Source organism: Acipenser ruthenus, chromosome 45, assembly GCF_902713425.1.
Source record: "Acipenser ruthenus chromosome 45, fAciRut3.2 maternal haplotype, whole genome shotgun sequence".
NCBI lineage: Eukaryota > Metazoa > Chordata > Actinopteri > Acipenseriformes > Acipenseridae > Acipenser > Acipenser ruthenus.
The window spans coordinates 8,685,158-8,698,113 of record NC_081233.1 but is presented as its reverse complement, the minus strand read 5'-3'; the positions used below and the strand labels follow the sequence as shown (position 1 = coordinate 8,698,113).

The window sequence follows — 12,956 nt, the reverse complement described above, 5'->3', positions numbered from 1 at the left end:
GTTTCTACAAATCTGCATCTCTCTCTCTCTCTCTCTCTCTCTCTCTCTCTCTCGTTTTAGTACAGACCCGAGACTCACATTGCATTTGAAGAGTCAGCGTGGTGGCCGGGGGGTCTCACGATTGCAAAACCGTTCTGGAGAGAGAAAAATGAGTCCTGGTTACTATACAGTGAAGTTCACTTTGTTTACAGGTCACCCTGATCACTTTTTCAGTTTTTAGCATTTAAACTGAGCGTATAGAAAGCCCAATTTTCAAACCCAAAAGTCTGGAAGCATGACAAGTGTGAGAAAATGCCTTTTCCTTTCTTGTCTTTCTCTGGCAGCTGTGCATGCGTGGGCTGTGCCAGGACGCTGCTTTCTCGTGGGAGTGGTGAGCGAGTGCCTGTGGCTGGGAGCTCCCAGCGACTGCCAGCCCGACTCGCTGGCGGACACAAGAGCCCAGGGCAGCCTGGGGAGCAGGCACTGCAGGTGTGTACAACTCCAAACGATCTCGCCCTTTATAAATCTACAACTATGGCCAAAGGTTTTGCAACACCTAGAATTAAGACCGAGACTTCATTTCAACTGTGTGAACATATTTAGATCTTTCATTTATCATGTAAAAGTCTACCGGAAGCCATAATAGTAGTACAGTATTTCATGTTTTGATTTAGAAATGGCACACTTTTCAATTTTTTTTTTTTTTTTTTGAAGGGTCTATAGGGGGTAAAACAACTACAAAGTGGTATGAAATTCAGTAATGTTAACATAACATTCTTCAGCAGGTTTAATTAGACTTGATGAAGCAAAATGAGTTCATTCTAATTTTGGCCAGAGCTGTATATCTGTGTCTTGAAGTCCTGGCTCACAGGGATCATGGTTTAATATCGGTTGCCTCTTTGATTAAATTTACATGTGAAGTAGAGAGTGAAGTGGCCCCCTGATTGAGACAGGATCACTGTAATGCATGCTCTATCTAGCGCATGATTCCTGACCCATTGGACAGCATGTATGTAAAGAATATCGTATAGGGTGCTGTGCGATGCAGGAGGTCAGACGCCCACAATGTGCTCCTATCTTACCAGAGTGGAGCGTGGATCGGACATTTCCAGCCCGCTCTCTCGCAGCACTGAAGAACAACTGAGCACTTTTTAAAATATATGTTCGGCCGTGGAGTTTACACAAAACCTTTTTAAAAACGTTATGCCCCGTTACAGCGCTGTGAACACGGTTTATATTTTCTGCACCCTTAAGGATGGTTCATTCATCCAGGGTGGTCCGTCAGCCCCGTTGAGACTCACTCATGTCTTTGTGGCTTGCTTTTGAGCTCTCTTGAGATATTCCAGATACAAACAAGCCCAGTAAAGCTAAAACATACGCACAGTTTGAAATCTGTGAACGCACAACATCGTAGAAACCTGTTAAACCTTTCATTGCAAGATGAGATTTCCTGCCCCCACCCCCACCTCTTTTTCTTTTTTTAAAACTTATTTTCAATTAACGCATTTCAGTCCCAATCAATAATAACGAGAAAGCATCTTCAAATTGAACTGGATAACTTCTCTGAGCACTTTATGTAGGCTTTTTTTTCTTTGCTGATAATCGCTGGGGATTTTTATTTTTTTCTTCCTTTTTACTTGGTTCAAAGTATGCAATTTTATAATAAGGAAGATTATGAACAAACAAATATAATATATATATTTTTCAGGACAAAAGTATTGGAATCTTTTACATTAAGTCTGAAAATATAATAGAACTCATTAAATCTATCTACTGATTTGAAAACCGTTGCACAGTAATTAAGCTGCATTATAAAGTCAATAACCAGAGAGGCAATTATTTCCAACATCTGTTGAAGGTTTTTGGCAACACAGCAGATCAAGACAAAGGAGTTGGATTCACGTTTTGAGAAAAGCACTCCTTGCGAACTGAGCTGCAACAGAGGAAACTGCAACAGAATCAAAGAACTCTGGAATAGCAAAACCCGCAATCCGAATTTCTGAATCCTGTTCCCTTGAACGATGGTATTAAAGTATTATGCGCCAATACTTTTGTCTGCAAACTGCATTTATAATTTGTTAAAACAAGGAAACTGCATGACTTTTTTTTTTTTTTTTTTTAAATGAGGCATTTCTATATGATGCAAAGAAATTCCAGCTGGCTGTAGCCTCTCATGGATATGAGGCTCCACTCTGTATTCTCTCTCGCTCTCTCTCACCTTGAGCTCCCCCTTGGCCACTCTGAAGGCCAGTTCGGTCACACTCCCCGCTGCTAAGCGTGCAGCTGCTGACGTGTGCATCTCGTTCCAGATCGTGTCGTTGTCAACCTGCAGGGACACGAGGGCAGCCAATCAGGAAATCAGAAAACACAGCGACCAGCCAATCAGAAAACACAGCAGAGTCTTGGAGACGCAACAATTAACACGCCTGCCCGGGTCAACGCAACCTCAAATACAGTGAGTATTGCAGGAATAGAAAGTCTGCAGTAAATCTGGGATGCCTGGACTCTGTGTGTGTGTGTGTGTGTGACCTTCAGCAAAGCTAGTTGTACAGCTACAATTTGCATCGCCTAGAATTTTAGGATTGAGACCATTTTAACATATTTCATTGATCATCATGTAATCCTTGCAACTACAAAATTTATATTGCAAGGGTACCGGAGGCCGTAATAGTCCAGCATATTAGAATTCAATATGTTCACGTAATATTAAGCAGATTTCGTTTTGACCTTTTACGAAGCAAAATGAGTCAATTTTATGGGGTGATTGCAAAACTTTTGTCCGGAACTGAACACCCCAGTCGCCCCCAGATCCCCTTGAAGGATGCAGACCGATTTCCAGGGAGCCGCGTCTGAAAGGGCGCCGTGTTCCCGTGTGATTTTTTTGTCTTTTTTTTTTTTTTTGTCTGTTTCTTCTTGCGAAACCTCACATTGTTGGGGGTTTGGCAGCGCGGAGGAAATCTCTTTCATCGTTGTCATCGTCGGCATGCTGTTTCAATCAGCTCGCATCACCAGGAAAAGCAGAGGCAGGAAATCCACACAGATGAAGCTCTTATCAACACCGTACAGACGCACTGTCTGTCTTCTTTTTCTCTATCGATTTAAGACTTGAGCAAGACGTGTCGCATTCAGCCCCAAAATCAGCCTGCACCCCTCCTGTATCCTCGCAGCAATAGCATCAGAGTTCCTGAGGAGACCGCCACTCAAAGCACTGGGAAGGTCCATGCAATGCCAGCTGTTCAGTACCCTGCCCCCAAAGTACAACCAGAGCACCCCTTCCTTTTATAAAGTTACCCCATCTTCTCCTTTTTTGTTTTTCTGCTTTGATTTATCATGTCCTATTGTTGCATACTTCTCTGATTTCTTTACCCCTTGCTTATCCCTATACCCAACCTAGATTTATATATTTTTTTAGTATGCAGTAAATTGTGTGATGAAAATCAGTCTGGTTTGGGAAGTCAGAGCTGGGATTCATCGACACTGATCCTGCTCGCTGGAATATGAGGGGATGATAGCAGGAACAAAGAGAGAGAGAGGGAAGACTCACCCCAACCCCTCCACATGGCAACATCACAAACATCCGCTGAGACAAGATTCCTGGGGGGAAAAAAAAACAAGAAGCCAAATAAATACGTGTGTGTGTGTGTGTGTGTGTCTGCCTGGTATAATTACCACATCATCAATTCCATTTTGTTTTTCAGACTGGAGCAGGCACGGCACACTTGTTTCGCAGGAGACCCTGTCCCCAGTCTGAAGAGATGTACTGTTATCTACCTATTCTGGGTCTAGGAAGAACCAACTGGATAGAGAGACACCATCGCCAGCCCTGTATGCAGGACAGAGAAGACTGGACTGGGGTGAGCAGGGAAGTGTCTGTATAGCGATGTACCTGCTGTGCGTCTGGGCTGCTAGACTGGTTAGCTATATGCAGGGATGCAGGGACAGGGCAGCCCCGGTGACTTACCGGCCAGCTTGCGGTTGTCCAGTTTGAGGCGGTTGAGCGGGTTGGTGCCGTACAGGAGGACGTGGCGCTCAGAGTGCACGGACTGCAGCTCCTCCAGCGTGGCCTTCCTGCCCCGGATACTCTGAGAGGGGAAGGGGGAGAGGGGGTTACACGCGGCCGGCTGTCTTTTTATTCACTTCAGTGTTTAGTATCTCAGATAGAGGGAGAGGCGGTCAACGCTGAGCTGGACGCTGTGGAGATGAGCGCGTGTGCAGACCGGACCGGTCAACGCTGAGCCGGACGCTGTGGAGATGAGCGCGTGTGCGGTCCGGACCGGTCAACGCTGAGCCAGACGCTGTGGAGATGAGCGCGTGTGCGGTCTGGACCGGTCAACGCAGAGCCGGACGCTGTGGAGATGAGCGCGTGTGCGGTCTGGACCGGTCAACGCAGAGCCGGACGCTGGCGGTTAAAGTTTGGATCCTCGGATTCCGCTCCTGACACGGGAACAGAAGCTCTGGAATGGCCGGGATGGTGAGTATGGCTTTATTTTTTTTAATTTATTTTTTTTGTGTGTTTGTGTTGTGAATGGTGACTGACTGTGTGAGAGCATGTTTGGTTGTGACTGCCTGCTGATTGGGTGAGAGTGTGCGTGACTGTTTGTTGATTGGGTGAGAGAGTGTGCGTGACTGTTTGTTGATTGGGTGAGAGAGTGTGCATGCTTGAACGGGATTGGTCGAGAGTGCTTGAACGGGATTGGTCGAGAGTGCTTGAACGGGATTGGTCGAGAGTGCTTGAACGGGATTGGTCGAGAGCGCTTGAACGGGATTGGTCGAGGGGAGGGTTTTGTGGATGGTAGTTATTTGATTGGTCGAGGGGGGATGGTGTATGAAAATAGGGATTTTTGATTGGTCGATATAATTTACGGTAGTTCCCGATTGGTTGAGAGGGCGGGATTAAAAAATAGCAAGTTCTGATTGGTCAAGTGGGAGGGTGTAAGAATGGATGGCTTTTGATTGGTTGAGAGCATGCAGGAAGTTGTTTGGGATTGGTGGAGAGAGTGGGCTGTGAGTGGTTGTTTCTGATTGGTGGAGAGGATGGACTGTGAATGGTGGCTTTGGATTGGCTGACAGGATAGGCTGTGAAAGGTGTCTTCTGATTGGAGGAAAGGGAAGGCTATGACTGGTGTCTTCTGATTGGGCAAGAGGCTAGGCTGTGGTGACTTCTGATTGGTTGAGAGGACATGTTCTGAAATGTGGCTTCTGATTGGTCAAGAGGATAGATGAATGGCAGCTTCTGATTGGTCTAGAGTGGTTGCTTCTGATTGGTGGAGAGGATGGACTGTGAATGGTGGCTTTGGATTGGCTGACAGGATAGACAATGAAGTGGCTTCTGATTGGAGGAAAGGCTAGGCTGTATGGTGACTTCTGATTGGTTGAGAGGACATGTTCTGAAATGTGGCTTCTGATTGGTCAAGAGGATAGATGAATGGCAGCTTCTGATTGGTCTAGAGTGGTTGCTTCTGATTGGTGGAGAGGATGGACTGTGAATGGTGGCTTTGGATTGGCTGACAGGATAGACTATGAAGTGGCTTCTGATTGGAGGAAAGGCTAGGCTGTATGGTGACTTCTGATTGGTTGAGGACATGTTGTGAAATGTGACTTCTGATTGGTCTAGAGGACTGGCTCTGAATGGTTGGGTCTGAATAGTTGTCTGCTGCCCCCAACCATGCTACTCAGGTACTGCACTCTACAGCTCTCTCTCACTGCTGCCCCCTACCCATTCTATTCAGGTACTGCACTCCTCACAGCTCTCTCTCACTGCTGCCCCCTACCCATTCTATTCAGGTACTGCACTCCTCACAGCTCTCTCACTGCTGCCCCCTACCCATTCTATTCAGGTACTGCACTCCTCACAGCTCTCTCTCACTGCTGCCCCCTACCCATTCTATTCAGGTACTGCACTCCTGACAGCTCTCTCACTGCTGCCCCCTACCCATTCTATTCAGGTACTGCACTCCTCGCAGCTCTCTCTCACTGCTGCCCCCTACCCATTCTATTCAGGTACTGCACTCCTCACAGCTCTCTCACTGCTGCCCCCTACCCATTCTATTCAGGTACTGCACTCCTCGCAGCTCTCTCACTGCTGCCCCCTACCCATTCTATTCAGGTACTGCACTCCTCACAGCTCTCTCACTGCTGCCCCCTACCCATTCTATTCAGGTACTGCACTCCTCGCAGCTCTCTCTCACTGCTGCCCCCTACCCATTCTATTCAGGTACTGCACTCCTCACAGCTCTCTCACTGCTGCCCCCTACCCATTCTATTCAGGTACTGCACTCCTCACAGCTCTCTCTCACTGCTGCCCCCTACCCATTCTATTCAGGTACTGCACTCCTCGCAGCTCTCTCACTGCTGCCCCCTACCCATTCTATTCAGGTACTGCACTCCTCACAGCTCTCTCACTGCTGCCCCCTACCCATTCTATTCAGGTACTGCACTCCTTGCAGCTCTCTCTCACTGCTGCCCCCTACCCATTCTATTCAGGTACTGCACTCCTCACAGCTCTCTCACTGCTGCCCCCTACCCATTCTATTCAGGTACTGCACTCCTTGCAGCTCTCTCTCACTGCTGCCCCCTACCCATTCTATTCAGGTACTGCACTCCTCACAGCTCTCTCACTGCTGCCCCCTACCCATTCTATTCAGGTACTGCACTCCTCACAGCTCTCTCTCACTGCTGCCCCCTACCCATTCTATTCAGGTACTGCACTCCTCACAGCTCTCTCTCACTGCTGCCCCCTACCCATTCTATTCAGGTACTGCACTCCTCACAGCTCTCTCTCACTGCTGCCCCCTACCCATTCTATTCAGGTACTGCACTCCTCACAGCTCTCTCACTGCTGCCCCCTACCCATTCTATTCAGGTACTGCACTCCTCACAGCTCTCTCACTGCTGCCCCCTACCCATTCTATTCAGGTACTGCACTCCTCGCAGCGCTCTCTGCTCTTGTTTCTCTTTTTTTTTTTTTTTTTTTTTAGCAATTCTCTCATATTTTGTTTTTTGTATTCAGCCGATGAAGGGCTTGTAGTGTCAGACGTCCTGATAAAGGTAGAATTGATTACAAGTCAATTAAGTACCTCAAATATCCTTTTTCTTTCTTTTTTCTTATTGATCATTTTGGTACACAGCAGTTTTCCTTTCTCAAACTATATATATAATTATATAATATATACATATATATATAATTACACACAGAATATATTATTACATTAGGGTTTAATTACTTAATCATCTTTTTTAATTTAATTTTTAAAATTTATTTTATGTATTTATTTAATATAAAACCCATTTATCCGCTGAAATATTCTATTTTGGGTTTAATTTTTTTTTTTTTTTTTCCCTCTCTCTTTGTCAAAGGGCTGCTCTACTTCCACACTGCTTCTGCTGCAGGACCGCGCTGCTGAAGGGCTTTACCCTACTGGATCCGTTCCGTCCTGCGTTTAAAACGCGTCAATTAATTTAACAAGCGTGTGCATTCCCTATTGCACCCTGCACACAGAGTCTGTAACCGTATGCACAATGCTGAGGCACCAAATTTTATTTATTTATTTTTGTAATCCTTTGATATGTTTTTTTTTTTTTTAAATGACGTCGACCAATTAGAATCACTTGAGGAAGACACCAATAATTCCTGCAGTTCCCTGAACAAAATGGAAAAACGAATTGTGTGCGTCGCCAAACAAAAATGACTTGTGATAAATCCGACAAAGATTACCGTCACTTCCAACTGTAGTGGAGGACGTAGAGAAACGAGGGTGTAACCTGAGAGACATCGGAGAAATTAGCGTGACGGAGCGACCAAGAGCAGACCATGAAAGGGATGGCATTACTGGCTCCACACACACACAGAGTAGAAGGTAATTATGGTCAAGTATTTTTGGCAGCTCGTTGCTGGCTAACCAACTTTTTTCTTTAGATCTATTTACTACAGGAGCGAGTGCTTGAAATAAAATATTTGGTCATGTGCTTTCTGATGCTAGGACAACTGAATGCAGTTGTGTAATATCATGAGTTTTTTATTATGTATTGTGTAACAACATTCTTGTAGAAATGCAATAATCTAACTTTTGACGTTCTAACCCCTCTCCTCTAACTTTTGAACGTTCCATCTTTAGAGCACTAAAGTGTTATGATCAGCGTTTTATATAACATTCAATTTTTTTTGTGTGTGGTCAAAGTTATGTAAGAATTAGCAACAGAATTGTATTTATTTTTTATTCTAATACTGACACTAGATGTATTTACTACAAAGCCTCCACAGCACATCCACGCTCCTCAAGTATGATATTAACGCGCGACTTTTTCACATAAATGACGGAACAGCCACAGTGGGCACCAGCCTGACCAGTGCCACTGCTGCCCACACCGCTAACCCACAGTGCCCGTGATCGGGGTTCCGTACCTCGCACCGGGTCCTCAGCCCCCTCTCCTGCAGACGTGACCAGATGCTCTGGATTCTCCCAGCATGCTCTGGGTGCGTGCTGTTGTCTCCGCATGTGCACTGGTGCTTCAGCATCTGAGAGTCGTACACGAGGCCTGCAGACAGACAGACGGACACTGTGAGTACCTCACCTTTTTAACCCTAAACGTCATTTTTCCAATGTAATATTTATTTCTGTTTTCACTTTAAAGTGGACCATGTTTGGTATTTATATTATCTATTGTATTTGCGACAACACATGCAGAAATGGAACAGTTTATACGTTACAAAAATATATTTATCACCAACCCCCCCCCCCCCCCCCCCGGTCAGTGTGGAGGCTGGGCGCATGCAGGTGACCCCGCGCACCGCTAGCAAAGGTCTTAACCAGTGTGCGAGAGCCAGGCTCTGGTCATTTCTATAGCTTTTAACCTCATCTCTCCAACCAGGGGACAGAATCTGTAACAGCACTGCATCACACAACCCCGGCCGTTCCCCTCTCCCCACCTTCACCTCAGCGATGGGCTGCAGTGTCCTGAGAGCCAGGTCACCCCTCCCCCCTCATGTGACGGGACGGAGGCTGAGGTAACGGGCCGTGTTGTGTGATTCGCTGCCATGGCTGACTCTGTCTTCCTGTAGGGGAGACGAGCTTAAAGCTCTAGAATCAGGAATGCAGACGAGCCCGGCTCGTTCGCAGAGTTCACTCCCAACCTCCGCCTGGTCACACTGGGAGTGAACCAGCAGCCCCGCGCTCTGCGAGAGGGCGTCCCGGACGGCTCTGCGAGAGGGCGTCCCGGACGGCTCTGCGAGAGAGCCGGCTCGTCCTGCATTCCCGGTTTATAGAGCTTTGAACCCCCTCTCATCTCAACGACAGGTGCCAGAATCCAGAACGGAAGAAAGAAAGATGGATGGAGGTGTGACGGGCAGGTCCACGTTAAATCAGACTTGAAATGCACAGCGCGGAGGTTTGGGGGTCCAGTGGTTAGAGAAAGGGGTTTGTTACCAAGACATTCCCAGCTCAGCCACTGACTCCCTGTGTGCGACCCTGAGCAAGTCACTTCACCTCCTTGTGCTCCGTCCTTCGGATGAGACTTAAAACAAAGAAGGTCTTGTTGGAAGTGACTCTGCAGCAGCAGTTGTGCTGCATAGCTCACCCCCTGGTCTCTGTAAGTCGCTTTGGATAAAAGCGTCTGCTAAATGACTCTCTTAATAATGTGTAACGGGCAGCTCACAGTAAATGCACACCGGGGTGGGGTTACCTGTAGTGAAGCGAGGCTTGGTGGGCGTGTCCTGTGCAGGAAGCGCGATGCTCTTGTCCGGAAGTGACACGGCGGCGGCAGCAGCGGGCGAGGACTGGGCGCGGGACAGCGGGCGGTGAGGGCCGAGCACCATGGGAACAGCCAGTGTCTCCATCTGAGCCGTGTGTCTGCGCAGAGCCTGCAGCTGCTTCTGCTGCTCCCAGAGATAGGACTGCTGTGAGAGGGAGGGGAGGGGAGGGGAGGGAGAGCCTCAATACACAGCACCAGCTCCTGCAGATTTCACTGCTGTGAGGGGGGAGAATGACGGTGGCCCTGTAAACAGAATCCCCGCCACACAGATAGACTGCTGTACTGGAGATGGAGATGTGCTGCCCTCTAGTGGTTCTGCTCAGGTACTGCACCTACAGCTCTCTGCACTTAGTGTTTCTGGCCTTTGTGTTGAACGGATTACTACAGCTCTCTGCTGCCCTCTAGTGTTTCTGATCAGGTACTGCACCGACAGCTCTCTGCTGCACTCTAGTGTTTCTGATCAGGTACTGCACCGACAGCTCTCTGCTGCCCTCTAGTGTTTCTGATCAGGTACTGCACCGACAGCTCTCTGCTGCACTCTAGTGTTTCTGATCAGGTACTGCACCGACAGCTCTCTGCTGCACTCTAGTGTTTCTGATCAGGTACTGCACCGACAGCTCTCTGCTGCACTCTAGTGTTTCTGATCAGGTACTTGCCACTTCATAGTTTTGCACATAACAAACTGACATTTAAAAAAAAATAATAATAATAATAAATTACATTTCTAAATCTTACATGAAATACTGTACTACTATTATAGCTTGCCGTAGACTTTTGCAATATTTGTTTTCTTTTGGTAACATGATGATTTATTAAAATATCAATTATATTCAGAGGCTTTATGTATTTTTTTATTGTGCCTCGATCCTAAAATTCTACGTGATGCAAAACTTTTTTGGCCACAGCTCTAGTGTTTCTGCTCAGGTACTGCACCTACAGCTCTCTGCTGCACGCTAGTGTTTCTGCTCAGGTACTGCACCTACAGCTCTCTGCTGCACTCCTGCTCTCTCTCTGGCTTGTTCAAACTCTGACTTCTTCATGTTGTTTTGATCCTGCAGTATTGCATAGAAGACCAAGCCGCTGCTCTTACCTGGTGAAGGATGAGCTCCTCCTGCTGCTGTAGGTAGATCTGCTGCGGATCCCTCTCGCCCCTCTCCTCTCTGGCCTCGCCCCCTCCTGACTCCGCCTCCCGCAGTGACTCCGCCCTCGCTCTCGTGGGGGCGTCGCCCGGCCAGCACTCCTCCGAGTCCATGTCCTCCGAGGGGATCTGCCGCAGACGAGGCTTCTCGCTGGACTTGGACATGAGCTGCAGGGGGAGACAGGGGTCACACACAAGCCGGAGAAGAGATCTCATACACACACACTGACACCCAGCCTGGGACGGAGGGAGGCACAGGGGTCACACACAATACCAGAGAAATGGATTGAACACACACACAGATGGGTAGGGGTACCTTTCCCAGATGTGTCTGCTACTTCAACTCCAGGGGTAGGTGTTTGGAGGGGAGGTATAGGGGTTAGGATGCTAGGTGTCTGGGGGGAGTGGTAGGATGCTAGGTGTTTGGGGGGAGTGGTAGGGGGTAGGGGGCTAGGTGTCTGGGGGGAGGAGGTACCTTTCCGAGGTGTGTCTGCTGCTTCAGCCTCTCCAGGAGCTGGCTGTGCTGGCCCTGTTGCAGGAGGTGCTGCTGTAGAGATCGGGGGGTCTGGGGTAGCGGCTCTGAGCGCGTGCGGCTCAGCGGCTTGTGTGGCCCCATCGGGGGGGCATACTGCAGCGGGACCGCCCCCAGCCCTGGAACTGAGGAGAGAGAGAGAGAGAGAGAGAGAGACCGGTCAATACTGAGAAGAACCTGCAGTGTCTGCTGGGCTACCACTGGAAATGACCCTGAACTGCCCAAGGTAAGACCACGTGTGCGGATAGTCGCTCAGACACACAGACTTGTACTTTGGCTACATGCTGCTTTGTGTGAAAAATGCAGTTACTCCATTTGTTTCATATATAAACCCCCCCCCCCCCCCCCCTAATTAAAATACAGGACATGGGGGCTGATATGCTGATCAATGTTCCCATCCCAAACTGCCCTGCCAGATTTACGAAGACCATATTGAAAGCACTGTGAAGGGATTATTTAAACAGATCAGCGTGTGATTCCTGATGCAAACAGGAGGTGGCAGTGCTGTTCCACTTCCCAGTCTTGTTTCTCACATCTGGCTCCTATCAGTAGAGCCGGATGTTTTTCTGTTTTTGTCTCGTTCGATTCAGTCTCAGGCGAGCCCAACAGGACCAGCAGCAGGGAAGTGAGGAGGCACAGAGGGCTGAGAGACGCGGCGCTCCATGAATGAACGCTGGCTGTTTCTGCAACAGTGCTGTGAGTTTGCACTGGCGTTAGTGCTTGGTGAATCTGACCTGTGGTGCAAGCGGCAATTCGAGAGAGACAGCACTGTGTGTGTTTTGAAAGGAGTTTGTGTGTATTTGTGTCTGACAGCAGTGTTAATTTCTATGTGCTTGAGAGAGCAGTGTGATTTGTGTGCGTCTCTTTCTGTGTCCCTCTCACCTGACAGCAGGGGCGTGTGCACCAGGCCGCTGGGCTCCAGGATGACCATGGGAGCCCCGTTCTCATCCAGCCCCACGGGGAGGTACACATGCGGGGCAGCCCCGGCCAGGACCGGCCCGCTCAGGACAGAGAACCGGCCCGGCTTCAGAGAGCCCAGACCCGAGGGGTCAGAGTCGCCCTGCAAGAGAAACCACAAGGAGAGTGGAACCAGAACCAGGGGAGAGAGAGTGCACTGATGGAGGGAGAGGGGGTAGAGAGGGAGGAACAGGGAGGGGAGGGGGGGGGCTCACCTTGGCGTTGGCTGGCAGTCCCAAGGTGATGGTGGGCAGGGCGGAGGGGTTTGCCAGGGCAAACTGAGCCAGGCTGCCATCCTGGAACAAGATACGCTGAGAGAGAGAGAGAACCAGTTAACACTCTCTCCATCGATTCACCAAAGATCTCTCCAAACAGACCGTCCTGTTGATTTTATAAGAATAATGATGTATGCTAGACAATAGCGATACACTGAGGTGCAGCAAGTTGCAGTCCCTTCGCTGAAAGGCAGTAAGAGTTTGCAGGAGTGCTGACTTATTCCAGCCTGGCTGGTGACTTGGACAACTCTCTCTCTCTTGCATCACCGTCTGCCATGGCCAGCAGGGGGCGCACTCTCCACTTTGATTTGTAATTATTTTGGCATGC

The 12,956-nt window shown here is 48.6% G+C and overlaps 1 protein-coding gene and 1 long non-coding RNA gene across 12 annotated transcripts in view; one reads left to right on the top strand and one right to left on the bottom strand.

Moving 5' to 3' along the window:
- LOC131696628 (histone deacetylase 7-like) overlaps positions 1-12,956 on the bottom strand; it is a 67,087-nt gene that overhangs the window by 8,509 nt on the left and 45,622 nt on the right. For all 11 annotated transcript variants that reach the window (XM_059013372.1, XM_059013377.1, XM_059013373.1 and 8 more), the window contains 10 exons: positions 12,569-12,664; positions 12,279-12,456; positions 11,340-11,521; positions 10,817-11,032; positions 9,658-9,871; positions 8,381-8,514; positions 3,941-4,061; positions 3,524-3,573; positions 2,198-2,305; positions 79-134 (listed from right to left, as the gene is read on the bottom strand). In XM_059013372.1, coding sequence (XP_058869355.1) covers positions 79-134; positions 2,198-2,305; positions 3,524-3,573; positions 3,941-4,061; positions 8,381-8,514; positions 9,658-9,871; positions 10,817-11,032; positions 11,340-11,521; positions 12,279-12,456; positions 12,569-12,664 — 1,355 coding nt within the window. The remainder of the gene's footprint in view (positions 1-78; positions 135-2,197; positions 2,306-3,523; positions 3,574-3,940; positions 4,062-8,380; positions 8,515-9,657; positions 9,872-10,816; positions 11,033-11,339; positions 11,522-12,278; positions 12,457-12,568; positions 12,665-12,956) is intronic.
- LOC131720922 (uncharacterized) lies at positions 2,294-7,519 on the top strand. The gene is made up of 3 exons (XR_009319765.1): positions 2,294-2,434; positions 3,678-4,450; positions 7,336-7,519. It is a non-coding gene; the product is annotated as an uncharacterized LOC131720922 (long non-coding RNA).